Raw genomic sequence first — 16,651 nt, 5'->3', positions numbered from 1 at the left:
GCTCTGAAAATGCGAATTCTTCTGGAAAACAAAAGAATGGAGAAAATAACTATGCAATAATTGATAAAATGTCCATGAACTTTCACCTGATAAAATGTACTTCTATGTTCCCAACTGGTCTTCATGTGTTCGAAATTCCTATTGTTTCTCTGCTATGCATACCATATCACCACTCCTAAGAGAATGACCTGAAATATAAAACAAGATGGAGTTCTCCAATCTAATGATGCACGACCACATAATTTTCTTCAATTATATCCACAAAATGAGTTTATTGACTCAATGAAGAACAATTTGATTAATGTATCTGATTGCTGTTTTTGAGTATTTTCCTCCTCTTTCAGTCAATAATATGCATAGAAAGCTGGCTAATACAATGTACATATAAGTCTGTGTGTCTATACATGGTTAGCATTATGAATTGAACTTTATATAAGTTTATTATTTGTATTTAGATATAATAGCAAAATGATTTTTTATATCTAAGTGTATTTGTATTGATCTATTTTCTTCTATCTTCTTTCCATGTGTCTGCTAAACTATCAGTCTGTATATGTAAAAAGAGAAAAAAAAATTAACATTGGTTTCTTTAATTTGAGCTATGTCTAAGGCTCCTAGTATTGGACAACTGGCTAGGACACAGGCCCAGTTATTCCTGCACGCTTCAGGAAATAATTATTCTTCAAAGAGAAACCTCAGTTTCTGCTCTGAAGACCTTTAGACACATTGGGTAAAGCCCATTCATATTATAAGTGATAATCTGTTATTAATTATTTTATCTATAATGCTTGGATTTTTGCACTCTATCTACAAAAGCATCTCCATAGCAACACTTTGATTAGCACTTGTTAAATAAATAAACTTCATAGTGTTTATGACAGCTATGTAGTTTTATTAGTAGTGGGACTTAATATCAGCTGGATGTGAACACACAGCAAGCATGTTAGTCCCTGTTCTTCTACCTGCATTCTCCCAGTGGTCAGCACATCTGTACATGTGCATATGCTCCTGCTCACTGCTATTTGTTGCATAAACACAGAAAATTTATTTGTATTTTACTTTCCCATATTTGACAGATTAGCCTGTCTTAGTTTTTCAAATATTGTAAGATTAGACTTGTTCCTTGCATATCATTTTTAAATATACATTTTGTATAAATGTATATTTAATTTTACGTTCCAAGTAACTTACTCAGCCATAGTTTGGAGGAAAAAAATTGATTTGTCTGAGACTGCTTTGAGAGTAAATAGTTCACAGAAATGAAAGCTTCTTAGAGAATATTTTTATGGGATCACATAACATTTGAAATTTTATTATAATATATTGTAAGGATTTTGTTTATACTACTACAAATTCTAGACTATATATTTTGACTAATGAATGACATTACCAAAGAAACATAGTCCCATGGTTTCCCTTATTTGCAATAACTAGTTTATATCTAGGACAAACAGAAAAGGTCAAAAGCTATGTACATATGACCATCTAAGATGATGCTAAGTAAAATTAACCCCAAGATAGGGACACAAGAGGTTTTACGTTTCTTGCTGTTGTTTTTAATGTACTTATAATGTACTATGTAATTTTTTGTTTCTTTTGTATGTTCTTCACCAATTATATAACCCCTGTTTTTACTGTATTTGATGTCGGTGCCCTGTATCTTATATATACATTTTTCTATTTGGGGAGGGGAAGGGAAATAACAAATTGCTATAATAAGGATACAGGATGACCTGTTGTAACAATGAGATGTACAAGACTCTATGTGAAAATGAACTCTACAACTTTGCAGAGGGGTGGTAGTGGGGTGAGGAGGAGGGAGGAGTTGGGGAGGTAGGGAGGGAAGGGATGGTAGGGGTAAAACAAAGGAGGAGGCAACAATGATCAATAGGGAATGTACTCATTACCTTACTCATGTAACTGTAACCCCTCTATACAGTATTTTCACAATAAAAACATATAAAACATAAAAAAACAATATAAACAGAAGCAAATTCAGGTATTGATAATATAAATAAGAAATATAATTGAAAATAAATATTTTTGCAGTTATCTTTGCATTTTTAGTTGTCATCATCTTAATAAGGGCTATCATAATTACACAATCTTCAATATCACCATATACATACAAACTATGGTAGATATTACTAATGAGCAGAAAAAGCTCAATGTTTCTAGCATAAACAAAAGAAACAAGATAAAACTAGAGCGCAAGAGACAATAAGAGTGGAAGAATGAACAAATTCCTAAAACAAAATGGAAAACTGAGACAGATGTTAGAAATTAAAAAAAAAAACTTTATCATCAATTATAACATTTCCAACAGTGAGACTCTCAGGAGAAGATGACCATATGCCCTGCTTCTAGTAAACAATAGGAAGAGTTAATAGAAATCTTTAAAAGGAACTTTCACAAATAGAAGTTGGAAACTATTTTGAAGCGCAATTTAATTAAAACAGCATTACCAATATTGAAAGCCTAATAAGAGCAGAACAACATAAGATACAGCCTAATACTACTGAAAAACAAAATGCTAAACATGATATGAGCAAAATGCTAAACATGATATGAGCAAACCACAAGTATCAGTGTATTAAACAAATGCCATGAAGATTCATCTTTGAGAGTATGTTTCAACATAAGCAAACCAATGGCTGTGATATATATGTATATATGCATATATATACTACTGTGTAATAGAATAAAAATTAATTTTATTATCCATACATGCAGAAACTTTTTATGAACTCAACTCCTTAATAAAAAGAATCAAGTTAATCTTAAAAGGAATCTATTTAAAAACAGTAAAGGCTGTTTACAAAAGTCACATACTAACATCCCATAATTGTACAAATAAAAGCATTGCTCTATGACCTAGAATAAGACATAAAAGAATCCCAACTACTCTGTTAAATGTGGTATTATCCAGGGAAATAAATACAGCAAAAATAAGAAATGTATGAAAAATAGAAGGTATCTTAAATTTACAAAATACATGTCCTTAGAAAACCCCCAAATCCTTTTTTTCTTTTTCCATGTACAAGGATTTGGACCCAAGAATAATGATTACTTTGGTGAGTTAGGTCCAACATCAAAGGACAGATATTTTTATGGTAAATTTAAACGCTCTATAAAGAATAAAATTTGCTTCATAACAAGACATGCAATATTCTGAGCACATGGAAGAAGGAATGAATATTCCATTATGAATAGAACTTTGAATTGCTTTCATTAACATTTGTCTAGGTAAATGTACTTATTTAAAATACATTTTATAGGGTTTTACATAAAATTGAAAATGTGGTCAGTTTGCTATTTATAACAAAATTCCTGATTCTCCATTTACTTTTCTTAACATTTTCTTAACATTAGCACTATACACAGATGGACAGGTAAAATTGTACCACTTTGTAAATAATTTAAAGATAAAAAGTAAAGTACAATATCATTTGGATTTAGATGTATATACTTATAGTGCCTTAAAATTTAAGCTTTTTATTGACTTCTCAATGATCTCCCAATAGAGATGAAACTAATCACTTAAAGTCAGATAAAAAAAAACAAAAACACACACTGAGTCTTTCATTTTAGTGACATACTAAGAAACAAATACTTTAATTTTAGTTATCTGGTGATAGACAAATAAAGCTAAAACAAAATTCATGGAAGCAAATTTAGTGATGATGCAAAGTTTATATTTCCTTTTAAATTATCTAGTTGATATACTTTTTTCACCATCTAATTTATAGGATGTATATATTGTACATTTAAAGATTATTATATAAAGCTCAGTTTCTACAGTCAGTAAAAGAGACATAAGCCAGATTCTGGAGATCTAAGTGAGGAAAATCATTTGTACAAACTGCAAATTTAGAATTTATTTATTTATGTATGAATAGCAAACATAAAATTAAGATGTATTAAACTATCTCAAAATAATGCCTTCCTGAAATTGGAGTATATGCTTTATGATATTTTACATATAATGTGTAAGTATATACACATGAATATATATGCATGTATACACAAGCATACATATGCACACACATGTATTTGCAGAGTTCTGGCTATGAGTTTCCTAACAAATGAGATTAACCACTTGTCCAAACTATACAGAAAAAGAAATCTGGAAAACCATGTTTAACCAGTGTGGCTATGGCAGGAAAACAAAGGGACCATTTTCCCCGGCCTTTATTTTGGGGTACTGAAATGAGACTTGGATTTTACTAGGAAGAGAACAAAAGTAGGTGGCTAGAAATATGGATGTAAGCAGTCTTGTTCAAAGTGTGAACTAGTTGATCATTATTTCAAGATTGGTCAGAGGATGCCTTATTGTGATAAGAAAGACACTGTTACCTAGATGCTAGTTATTGCAACAATGAGACGTACAAGATGCTATGTTGAAAAACTAATTTTACAATTTAGGCAGTGGTGAGGACTGGGGAAAGGGGTGGGGGGAGTGTAGTTGAGGAGGTGGGAGGGAAGGGATGGTAGGGAAAAACAAAAGAGGAGGCAATCACTTTGGAAAGTAGTATGGAAGTTCCTCAAGACTCCACATAGAGCTCCCCTATGACCCAGCAATCCCACCTTTGAGCATTTACCCAAATGATCACAAACAAGACCATACTAAAGCTACCAGCACAACTATGTTTATTGCAGCATTATTTACCATAGCTAAGATATGGAACCAACTTGGAAGCCCCTCAGTAGATGAATGGATCAAGAAAATGTGGTATATATACACAATGGAATTCTATGCCTCCTCAGAAAGAATGACATTGCCTCATTTGGAAGGAAATGGAAAGTCTTGGAAAAAATTATATTAAGTGAAGTAAGTCAGGCCCAAAGAAACATAGGTCCCATGGTTTCCCTTATTTGCAATAACTAGTATATGTCTGAGACAAGCAGAAATGGTCAGATAAGTTGATGTTAGGCGAAATGAGCCCCAAGATAAGGACTCAAATGGTTTTTCTTTGCTATTGTTTCTACCATATTTATAAGATGATTTCTTTGTTTCTTTGTATGTCCCTCCCCAACAGTATAACTCCTGTTTTCACTGTATTTGATGTTGCTATAATTTGTAGAGGGGGAAGGGAAAGAACAAATTGTTTAAATAAGGATACAGGTGGACCCATTGCAACAATGAGAAGTACAAGAATTTAAAAAAAAGAAAAAAAGAAAAAGAAAAGAAAAAAAAAGAAAAATGAACTTTACAACTTTGGCAAGGGTCCTGGGGGTAGGCGTGGGGGGGGGGGGGTTGGGGAGAGATGGGAAGAGATGGGAAGTGGAAACAAAGGAGGAGGCAACAGTGCTTGATAAGAAATGTTCTCATTACCTTGCTGATGTAACTGTAATCCCTCTGTACAGTATATTCACAATAAAAAACTTATTAAAATACAAAACAAAAAACCCCCAAAATACAAGTTGCTCATGGACTCTAAGGTGACTATGGAAGAAACTGAGGCAGATCAACGAAAACATATGCAAAATAGGGGAAAATAAACCATACTTTTATTCTGCTTTCTGACATCCCAAGTGACTAATCAGTGTTTATATCAAAAGCTACTTCTATGTTATCATTATATTTAAACAAATTCGTCTTTATTTCAGCTATTTGTACATCAGTATTTGTCTAGTATTGATATCTGTTCAAGAACTGTACACAGTTCTGTGTGTAAGAGTTAAAGTTATTTAAGTACATATTTGAAATCAGTGTAGATGACATAATGTGGCAGTGTTCAACTATATTTAGGTTTATATCTTAGGCATTAGTTTTGTACTCCCTGAGTGCTACAATTGAGCATGGAAAAATGACAGCAATTTTAATAAAACAGCAATACAATGTGTTATGGGAGATGACAAAAACTGCTACAAATAATTACAATTTCTCTGGGATTGCTCTTTTCATAAATTAATTGAGTATAATGTTATTGCCTTCGTTTGGTTTTGTCTATAATTAAATCACTAATTGTTTTATGCAAAATACATAAATTTGGCCATTGCACTAATATTCCCTAGTCATACTTTTAATGAGAATTCATTTCCTTTTCTTTTTTTTTTTTTTGCCAGTCATGGGCCTTGAACTCTGGGCCTGGGTGCTGTCCCTTAGCTCTTCAGCTCAAGCTAGCACTCTACCACTTGAGCCACAGCACCACTTCTGGCATTTTTCTGCTTATGTGGTGCTGAGGAATCGAACCCAGGGCCTCATGCATGCAAGGCAAGCACTCTACCACTGAGCCACCTTCACAGCCCCTTCAATTCCTTTTCTAAACCATGTAGCAAAACGAAAGATAGTTGGTCTATCCCAGTGTGAATGGGAGGAAGAGTGCAGGGAATGACAGTAGTTATTGAGTATTCACTGTTAGTGATCCTTGACATGAATTTGAAGGCATAAATTCCTCTTGTTTTTCTCAAAAATGGTTATATATGTATATTAACATTTTGAAATTTCATTTAACTTCTAAACTCTAGTTTGTATTAGGTCTTATGAAAATGCTTCTTAACATTCAAACTTCTTGGAGCCATTTTCAAGGACTTTAATGACTTTGTCTTTAAGGTTTCTTTCCAGCTATATCCTCATTTCTGCATAAATATTTAAGTTATCCTACTCCCCAACTAGCTTTAAATCTCTCCTCTAAATATCTCCAAATCACGTACTTAAAATGGTTTAAATTTTCAAAATACATACAGAATTGAAGAATGTCAACACCAAAGAATCTTGTCACATGGTCGAAATGGGTCAATAGTGTTCCTTTTTATTTAAGAATGTGAGTCAGCTTATGATTCATCTATTCTGGGAGTACAGTCTTTATTAACCAGTGACAGTAGATTACCCAGGAGTAATTTCAGACATGTAATGACCTCTCTAGGATAGAATCGTAGAATAGGACCCAATTAAAATTCTGGATTGGAAACAAGGATTGAACAACTACAAACAGGAACATTGTGGATGTCTAAATTACACCTAATCTATCTAATTAGTAGAGTTAGAACATAAATCTTAACAATTTGATAAACGTGTTGGGACACCTATGTGGACTTCAAATAATATATCCTGTATGTTAGGTGGCATAGATTATTTCTGTGGAACACATACAAAGTCACATACCAGAAACACCCAGACAGCCCCCACCACACACATATACACAGATATCTTTAACTCAAAGAATTAACCATCCCAATGAAAACTACAAAAATTGAAAAATATATTCATAAGGACTGAGGGGTTTGACAAGAACAGCCTGAGAGATTTTCCTGGTTTGAACTTTTCCTGACTGAAATTGAGACAGAAGTAGAAAATGAGGTTCAGTCATCCCAGACATCAGCCAGCATGAGAGAGATGGATAATTGCTACGATTTTGAGTTGATTCTGAATGAAATATGAAGCTTTGGGAAACTTTAGAATTCTCCATAAGCTTAGGCAAAGGAGCTGCAATTGCTTAATTTGTGTCTTTTTTGAAGAATATATCCAGCTATGAGGAATAGCAGAGTGTTGGATTGAAACAGCAAGGAAATTTTCAGGTGAATAAAAGGCCAATATAGTTAATGATCACGAGAGAAGAAGAATTACATATAAAAATTAGGGAACTCCCCCACAATCAACTTAAGTAATCTGCCAAACATGAAATAATTGTAAATTGAAAACATGAACACTGTATTTGTGAAAGACATTTAATATTGAAAACCATGAAGTTAATGCTTCTATTAATATAATCATAGACACTGAGATTAGACATGAGAAAATTATGGAGTTTTAGTGTGTTGATAAAAATATTATCTACCCAATGCATCTGACTGCTCAAAAGGAATCATAGAACAAGGCACTGTCGATTCACTCCTATAACCCAAGTTACTTGAAGGGTTGAGAGTAGAAAGATTGCTTTTCAAGGGGAGCCCAGGGAGAAAAAATTGTGAGCCCTTATCTCAAAAATAAGCAGTAAAAGAAGGTGCCTCAGGCCTGTTATCCTAGCTACTCAGGAAGTACTCAGGAAGATAAGACCTGAGGATTGTGGTTTGAAACCAGCCTGGACAGTTATGTCCATAAGAATTTTACCTCAAATTAATCACCATAAACTTGAAAGTAGAGCTGTGGCTTAAGGGGTAAGCACTCACCATGAGCAAAAAAGTTCAGGGACAGTGCTGAGACCCTGAGTTCAAGCTAGGACACACACACACACACACACACACACACACACACACACACCATAAAACAAAAGTCTGGAAGTATGGAAAAGTATGAAACAAGCAAGTGTGAGGTTATGAGATCAAACCTCACTACAACCCCCCCCCCCAACAGTCTACAGAACAACTACAAACCTCTCACACATCTCAGTTTAAACTTAAGAAAGAGAACTTTTGGTGAGATGAGACAGCACTGTGACTACAAGAGAATATGTACTCAGCATCTAGAAGCATCCGTTGTCACCCATGGCACACACAGTACTCTCGTAAACCTCCCCAAGCATTTAAAGGATATATCCTGGCACCAAGAGCCCTGCTGTCTGATGTGGGATTTCAGAATGACCTAGTCACATAGGTACATTCTAGAACTGTGGTCTGGCTGGCTTTGCTATCAATCCCTCCTTCCTCCTATCTCTTCCATACATTATACAAAAAAAAAAAAAAAAAACAATCTTCAATGATTATTGTCACAAAGCAGTTAGATATGCCCTTAAACCAGCACACATGTGGAGTGAGTCAAATATAATTCTAGAGATTATCCTTCAATTAATTCATATTTGTGATTCAAGTAACTATACAGAAGTTGACAGACATCAGTGACTAATAATGAGAATCCTGCCTAATGTTTTCTTTTTTTGAAGAACACAGAATAAAATTGACTTAACCATGTAATTTTACTGCAACAATAGAGGGAAATTCTGCTTAATGCCAAAACATGAATCTAATGATTTAAATTTTCATTACAGTATAGAAATAATAAAAGTTGGTGGACAAAGAAAAAATATGGATAAAAAGTAATTGATTGGGAGTAGACATCATTCAAAGGATATTAAGGCAAAACAGAGGTGTTCTAGAGTGCTGATAAAGTTATAGCAAAATTCTAATGCAAGAAGCCTGAAGAAAGTCAAAAGTTTCTGTGGCTTTTATTCAGTTCAAATATTTATAAATATTTGTAGAAAAGATTCATTTCTAGTAAAATTATTAATTTAAGAGTGGTAATTAAAAATTCTAAGATCAGGAAATTGAAAGTAAATGTGTGATAAAACAGTTTATGTATGCCAATACATGGAGTCAGTATTATTTAGTTATTAATTAAGAATACAATATTTAAAAATGTGAAAATTGGAAATTATCTAGAAGGTGAATCAGAAAGATGTTTTTAAAATTAGTATAGCTGGTTAGACAGGCACTGGTGGCTCACATCTATAATCCGAGCTACTCAAGAGGTTGCAATCTGAGGATTGCAGTTTGAAGCCAGCCCATGCAATGAACCCTGGGACACCCTTATTTCCAATTAACTAGAAAACAAGGTGGAAGTGTAGCTATGAGCCAAAGTGGTAGCGCCACTAGCCTTGATTGTGAAAATTCAGGGATAGTGCCCAGAGCCTGAGTTCAAGTCCCACAACCACCACCAACAAACAAAGAACAAGAAAGGAGAGAGGAGAGGAGAGGAAACAAATCAGCTACTTGTAGTTCACACCTGTAATACTAGCTACTCAGAAGGCAGAGATCTGAGAATCGAGGTTTGAAGCCAGGCAAGTAGGAAAATACATGAGACTCCTATATTCAATTAACCACATACACACGCAAAGTCTGTGAGACTGTTATCTCCAAATAAATACCCCAAAGCTGGAAGTAGAACTATGCTTCAAGTGATAGAACACCAGCCTTGAACCAAAAAGGAAAAAGTCACAAACAGCACATGGGCCCTGAATTCAAGACCAAGGACTGGCATAAACAAACAAACGAAATGAAAAGGAAAGGAAAGAAAAAACATACAGAAGGAAAAAAAGAAGTAACTTTGTTTTGGGGGCTTAGGTTTCCTATATACAAGAATTTTTGTAAATCAATAAATGTAATAAAATATTTAGAAAATTAATTACATAAAAATTAAGACAAGCAGCTCTCATTCTTTTTACAACTTTTCCAGCCTTATTGATCATTAGATACATGTATACCAAAATGATGACAACAGGTAAAAACCTGGGATAATTATTATTATTTTGTTGTTTTGTTGTTGTTGGTGGTGGTGGTGTTGTGGTCATGGAGCTTGAACTTAGGGCCTGGGCACTGTTCCTGAGCTCTTTCACTCAAGGCTAGCTCTCTACCACTTTGAGCAACACTACCACCACTTCCTGGAATTATCTTTTGAGATCTCCCAGGGATCTGGTGGTAAATGATGTAGTTCCAGTCCCTTCCTTCGTAAGGAAAATATGGTCATAAGTTTTGCTTCTTTTATTCCCAAGGTATTTACTTATCCAAGTCAAGTAGAATGAAAACCTTTAAGAGACAGAGAACGTGTGGGCAGTAATTCACCGTTCTCAGTTCTTTCTCTGGGAAAGATGGTACAAGATCATTTTTTGCAGCTGTGAAAATTTGGTAACGTGCATCTCATTCTGCTCAGAACCTGCCTCTGCCACCTACTTCCCTTTGCAACCCTGTTGATATCTCTATTTCTGTAAGTATTAAATTGTGCTTGACAAGTCTGCTTGAGACTCAGAACACATAGCACTAGAGGCAGGGATGTTGGTGCTTCTGAGTTCAAAGTTGATTTTTTAAAACAAGTGGTAAAAGTAAAAAAATATCAGGTCAAGGATCTTAGACAATTGGAATCTATGTGGAAAATAGTTTGTTTCCTGAATGTTGGATAGTTGTTGGACTTCTTTTCAAACCGACAATATCATGTAGAATTAGAGAGGATATGAATGTAATTAAAAGACAGAATATATATCTTATATCTTGCTATCTTTCAATTCTGCGTACGTTGGAAAATAGCCCTCTACAATATATGTAGTTTATGTAGTGTCAAAGCAGGAAAGACAAACCTAGATAAGCTAAGACAAGAAGAAATTGGGTTTTCAGGTAAAAAAAATTAGCACTATACCAGCTGCCAGGTATTTTTATAATCTAATTTCCACTTACTTTCTAGAGCAATACTATACCTCTATACCATACAATACCATATCATAATTTCATTGTTTTACAGTTGTCCCCAGTGAGCCATAGTAAAATATAAGCTTCTGGTACTCTCCATAGATCATCTACACTAATATATATATAATAAATATCAATAATTCTGATGAAATTTTGCAAGGTTATTTGAACAGTGGAATTTCCAATGCAGAAGAGAAATAGAAAATATGTGTTTAAGATTAAAAATTTTGCCTGAATAATTAATAATGTATTTCAAGAAAATGCTGTTCGTTTGATGATAGTTTCTACACTGGGAATTTTAAGTAGAGGAGAAATTCCTGGATTTAGCTTCACAGGGAAATCATGAATAGATCATTTTCTCAGAATGACATTTATAAACATGAACATTAAATTTTATTTTATGTTATCAAGTGCTCCCAAAGTCAATACTATACTGCAGTGTTACTAGAGAGAAAACTTCTTTCCCTAAGAAATTGGGAAAGAAGTAGAACAATCAATGTGCAGGGAGTGGCTTGATGGACAAATATTCCATCCTGGCTCATATGATGGAAAGAATAGGGACATGTCAGGGCTCAGGGCAATTAGGTTTACACAAAGCAGAGAAAGGAAATTGGCCAAATGACCATGGATCCACTAGGAATTGTCTCAGGGTATCAACTGATTTTGTATGCTTTTATAATTCACTGGAACTATTGTTGATAACACATAACACTCATAGGGGATTTGCTGAAAATATAAAGACTTGTAAGAAATGAACATGAAAAATGTGTTGGAATTTAAATTGATCAACTCTACCATGAGACTGGTTTTAGTCAAGTAAACATGACACAGTCAAAGAATAAATAATGGCTGGTTCTTTTATCTGCTTGTGTAACAAATTACATTTTTAGAGTATCAATTGTGTCTTTTCTTATAATTGGATTGTGTCAGAAATGTTGTGATAGCAATTGCCATCCATATCAGATACTAAAGGATTTTATTTTTAGAAGGAGAACCAACTTACAGTTTTCATACAAACATGGAAGAAATTCAAGTTATGGAATGCCAGAACTAGTTCCTCCTTATTATCACCTAGTGCCTATTATTCCTCTCTTACTCTCCTGATATCAGGTTTTTCATTTCTATGAATAAGTACTTGCAATATTCGCCTTCCTGTGTAGAAGTACAAAGATTTTTGACAGAACTCTAAAATTTATTTCAAAAATAATTTGTCAGAATCAGAGATGGTTAGAAAAATAGGGAACAATGAGTTCAGGAAGGGATGTTAGGGGAAAAACAAAGGAGGAGGCAAAAGTGCTCAATAGGAAATATACTCATTACCTCATTCATGTAACTGTAAACCCTCTGTACAATATTTTTACAATAAAATGTATTAAAAATGATAGCTCCAAAAGAAAAAAAGAATATATCATGCAGTTTGTGTGTGGATGTCTATGTGTATGCAAGCCATGCACTATACAATAAAATACTCATGTTAGGTATTTATTATTCAATTGAGTAACAATAACAAACAGAAAAGAAATTGATATTCAGAAAAATTTTAAGCACTGTATATTTAATAAATGCTTGGGGCAATTTTTTCATCTGGGATAGCAACAAAAACTTTATTTTCATTATTAGATATATAAAATCCAAATTAAGACAAATATGCATTTTAGATGCTAATGTAAGTACAATTGTAAGGTAGATAGATGTGCTGGAGCAAAGTCTCTCATCAGCAAAACAGTGTGAACACTATGGTAAAGGAACTTACTAGGGATTCCTGTGTCAGTCTAAATAATCTCAAAGATTCTAGGAAATGTATATTGAGAAAGAGAGAAAGGGAAACTAAGAAAAAAGAAAAATAAATACTTACATTGAGTATATCTGCTTTTGTTATTTATTTTTAGAGTAACTGAGTATCTGGAATAATGGACAACTTCACCTCTGGGAGCACTTTCTTCCTCACAGGATTCTCCACAGTCCCAGAGCTCCAGATCTTACACGCCCTGGTCTTTTCCATGATTTACCTGGCAGCGGTCCTTGGGAACCTTCTCATCATCATTCTCACCACCCAGGATCGCAGGCTACACACTCCCATGTACTTCTTCCTGAAGAACTTGTCCTTTCTTGACCTCTGCCTCATTTCCATCACTGTTCCCAAATCCATCACCAACTCTCTGCTCAACACCAACACCATTTCCTTCAGTGGATGTGTTTCCCAGGTCTTTTTCTTTTTCTTCTTGGCTACGACGGAAGTATCTCTCCTGACAGTGATGTCCTATGATCGCTATGTGGCCATCTGCTACCCACTGAGATATGAGATCCTCATGAGCCACAGGGCCTGTGTGCAGATGGCTGCCTCCTGTTGGGTCAGCGGAGGTCTTAATGCGATTCTTCACACAGCTGCTACCTTCTCTGTCCCCATATGTGGGCCTCATAATATTCACCAGTTCTTCTGTGATGTCCCACAATTGCTTTCCCTGTCCTGTTCTTACAACATTGGAGAAATTGTAGTCATTGGGCTCAGCCTAGTGTTAGACTTTTGCTGTTTTGTGTTCATTGATGTTTCTTACGTTCACATTTTCATTGCTGTATTGAACATGCCCTCCAAAGAAGGCAGAGCCAAAGCTTTCTCTACATGCCTGCCTCACCTCATGGTTGTGACTCTCTTCCTCTCTTCTGGATTTTTTGCTTATTTACGCCCACTGCCTAAGTCTCCATCAACCTGTGATTTGATCGTTTCTGTTTTCTACACTGTAGTGCCACCCACTGTGAATCCCCTCATCTATAGCCTGAGAAATAAGGACATGAAGATGGCTCTAAGGAGACTGAAAGCCATTTCTGTCCTTTGAGTTATAAGTGTCATTCTCACTCACTTCACAGTCTTATCACTGACTGGTACCATTATCTGTATTGTCAGATGGCTTAGTCTGGCAGTATTAATGGATATTTACTGTATGAAAAGTCAGACAAAATGGTTTAAGTGTTTTTAAGAAACATAGTTCTCAGGGCTGGGACGGTGGCTCAGTGGTAGAGCGCTTGCCTTTCAAGCCTGAGGCCCTGGGTTCGATTCCTCAGCACCACATAAGAAAAAAGAAAAAAGCCGGAAGTGGTGCTGTGACTCGGTAGAGCGCTAGCCTTAAGCTGAAGAGCTGAGGGACAGTGAGTGCTAAGGCCCAGAGTTCAGGCCCCACGACCGGACCAAAAAAAAAAAAAAAAAGAAACATAGTTCTCACCAAGTTCATATGTTGGTAAAAATCACTATAGTTTTGTTTGCAGTTGTGTAAATATATATTGGTTATGCCAGCAAATGCTCCTCTTTCTTTGAATACTGGTAAATATTCTGAAGCATTATAGGTTAATTTGGAATTTCTGAGGTGTAACAAATCAAAAATCAGTCTTGTGAATATCAAGTTGACATATATAATCTATTCTCATGTTAACAAAGATGAGATGTATGAGATAGAGATGTTTATATAGTTTTGTGAATATACTGAATGGCAAAGAATTATGCAAGTTCAAACAATTTTATATTAACAAATTTTGCATCAACAAAATGACAAAAAAGCAATGTAACATTCTTTTGTTCCTGTGAACTCTTTTTCATTCATCTCACTCATACTGTATAATTTTTGTCACGTATGTCTCCTCTCAGTCTAATGAAAAGCTATAAATTCATTAAAATTCCATTTTGCTATATATGAATATATATTTATATTATTAAAAACTTTATTGAGGGTGGAATAAAATCTTCAATTACACTAGAACCTTCCAGGGATGTGTGAAAAAAAAGCAAATGTAACATTTGGCTAAGGAAATATCTAAACTTTATTTGAAATGATGATATGAAATTGATCTGAAAAAGAATAAAGAGCTTAGGATAGACTGAGAAAAAGGCAAAGTAGACAAATGAAAAACAGCCAGGGACCAAAAGACAGAGTGGCCCGGGAGTGGAAACTATGGTTCTCTGTGTTCTGAAATTGAAAATGATGTAAGGAAAGAGCTTGACCCAGAGAGGAAACCAGAGCTACGAAAAGTTAGAAAGCTTAGTGTACACACATGAAGACAGATGAAGCTTAGATCAACCCTTGCCTTTTAGTAAACCTAGCTACTGGGTCTTTAAACCACAGTATTGAGAAACATGGTGAGGCAAAACCAATAAATGTAAACCAACTATAATTTGAAATATTTATAACTTCTGATTTTAAAGCTGTTTCATCATCTCTGAGCTGATGATATAAATTTCTACACTAGAACACTTTTCTATGATGTTATGTTTGCCTCAGATCACTCCAGATTAGTTCAGTTTCTGCCATTAGATACTTAGCATAAGTCTCTTCTTGATAACAGTAGCTTTAGTTGTAATATATATCTTATTCCACTTATTTCTTCAAATATGTCTCTTAATTAAATTGTGTTTTCTTTCAGATAATTTATATTTTCATTGGCTGGTGTAGAGTTTGTTCTATGCTAAGCATGTACTAATTTTTCTTTTAGACAACAAGTTCCCCTCATTAGTTTTGTATAGTGTGCTAATGCTTTTATAGGACCAGTTTTCTTAACATTTTACGTACCTTTCCAGTTTGGGGCAATTCTTGAGGATTCGAGGGTATTTCCCTTGTTTTATACTTTGCTTTTGTGCCAGTTCTTTGGCATGAACTAAGGATCTCATGACTCTCGACTTGCTTGTTCATGGCTGGCACACTACCATTTGAGCCATGCCCCCAACCCAGCAAGATGTTTAAGTGGAGGTTGAGTCTAAGGGGCCTTTTCTGCCTAAGTTGATTTCTTGAACACAAATCCTCTGATCTCCCTGATTATCTAGAATTGTAAGTGTTGCTCATTAGGTATCTGGCTATAGTTAGAAAAAAATGAGAATACTGTTAAATATGAAATATCCTAATGAGAATACACTTTTAGTATTAGAATTAATTGATTTAAGATATATATATTGGATCAATATAATAATTGGAGACTAAATATGTTTATGTATTTGAACATATTACATTGTACTTCATTCTGAAGGCAAACAATTAAAATAAATTTTCTTTTTTTTTTGGTAATTGTTTTTTATTGTGAAAATACTGTACAGAGGAGTTACAACTACATGGGCAAGATAATGAGTAGATTTCTTATCAAGTATTGTAGCCTCCTCCTTTGTTTCCCCTTCCCATCCCTTCCCATCCTCCCCCCGCCCCCTCCACCAATCCTCCCCGCCCTCCTACTCCTCACCCCCCTGCATGAAAGTTGTAAAGTTCGTTTTCGACATAACGACTTTTACATCTCATTGTTGCAATGGGATATAATACTTCAAAACTAAGCACAAAGTTAGATTTTGTCCTAAGTATCAGAATTCATATTAGGACAAAAATTATGAATATGTGCAATGGGCAGTGGAAAAAGATAATATATATATATATATATAAAATTTTCTTGGACAAATCATTGCCCTGAATGGCATAAGGAAGAATAATGTGTAAGGATACACAAAATTTGTTGGGAAAAGACTTGATTCTCTGGGATGGGATGTAGCCAATCCAACTGTTTCTGACAT

General features: G+C 34.6%; 1 protein-coding gene across 1 annotated transcript; it reads left to right on the top strand.

Moving 5' to 3' along the window:
* Positions 1-13,025: 13,025 nt before the first annotated feature.
* Positions 13,026-13,949, top strand: LOC122103903 (olfactory receptor 14A16-like). Its single transcript, XM_042674589.1, has one exon. The coding sequence runs from the start codon at positions 13,026-13,028 to the stop codon at positions 13,947-13,949; it is 924 nt and encodes a 307-aa protein (XP_042530523.1).
* Positions 13,950-16,651: the final 2,702 nt, after the last annotated feature.

Source organism: Dipodomys spectabilis, unplaced genomic scaffold, assembly GCF_019054845.1.
Source record: "Dipodomys spectabilis isolate Male_0828 unplaced genomic scaffold, ASM1905484v1 ptg000019l, whole genome shotgun sequence".
Classification (NCBI taxonomy): domain Eukaryota; kingdom Metazoa; phylum Chordata; class Mammalia; order Rodentia; family Heteromyidae; genus Dipodomys; species Dipodomys spectabilis.
Note: the sequence above shows the minus strand (reverse complement) of the source record. Positions and strands in the feature narration are given on the sequence as shown.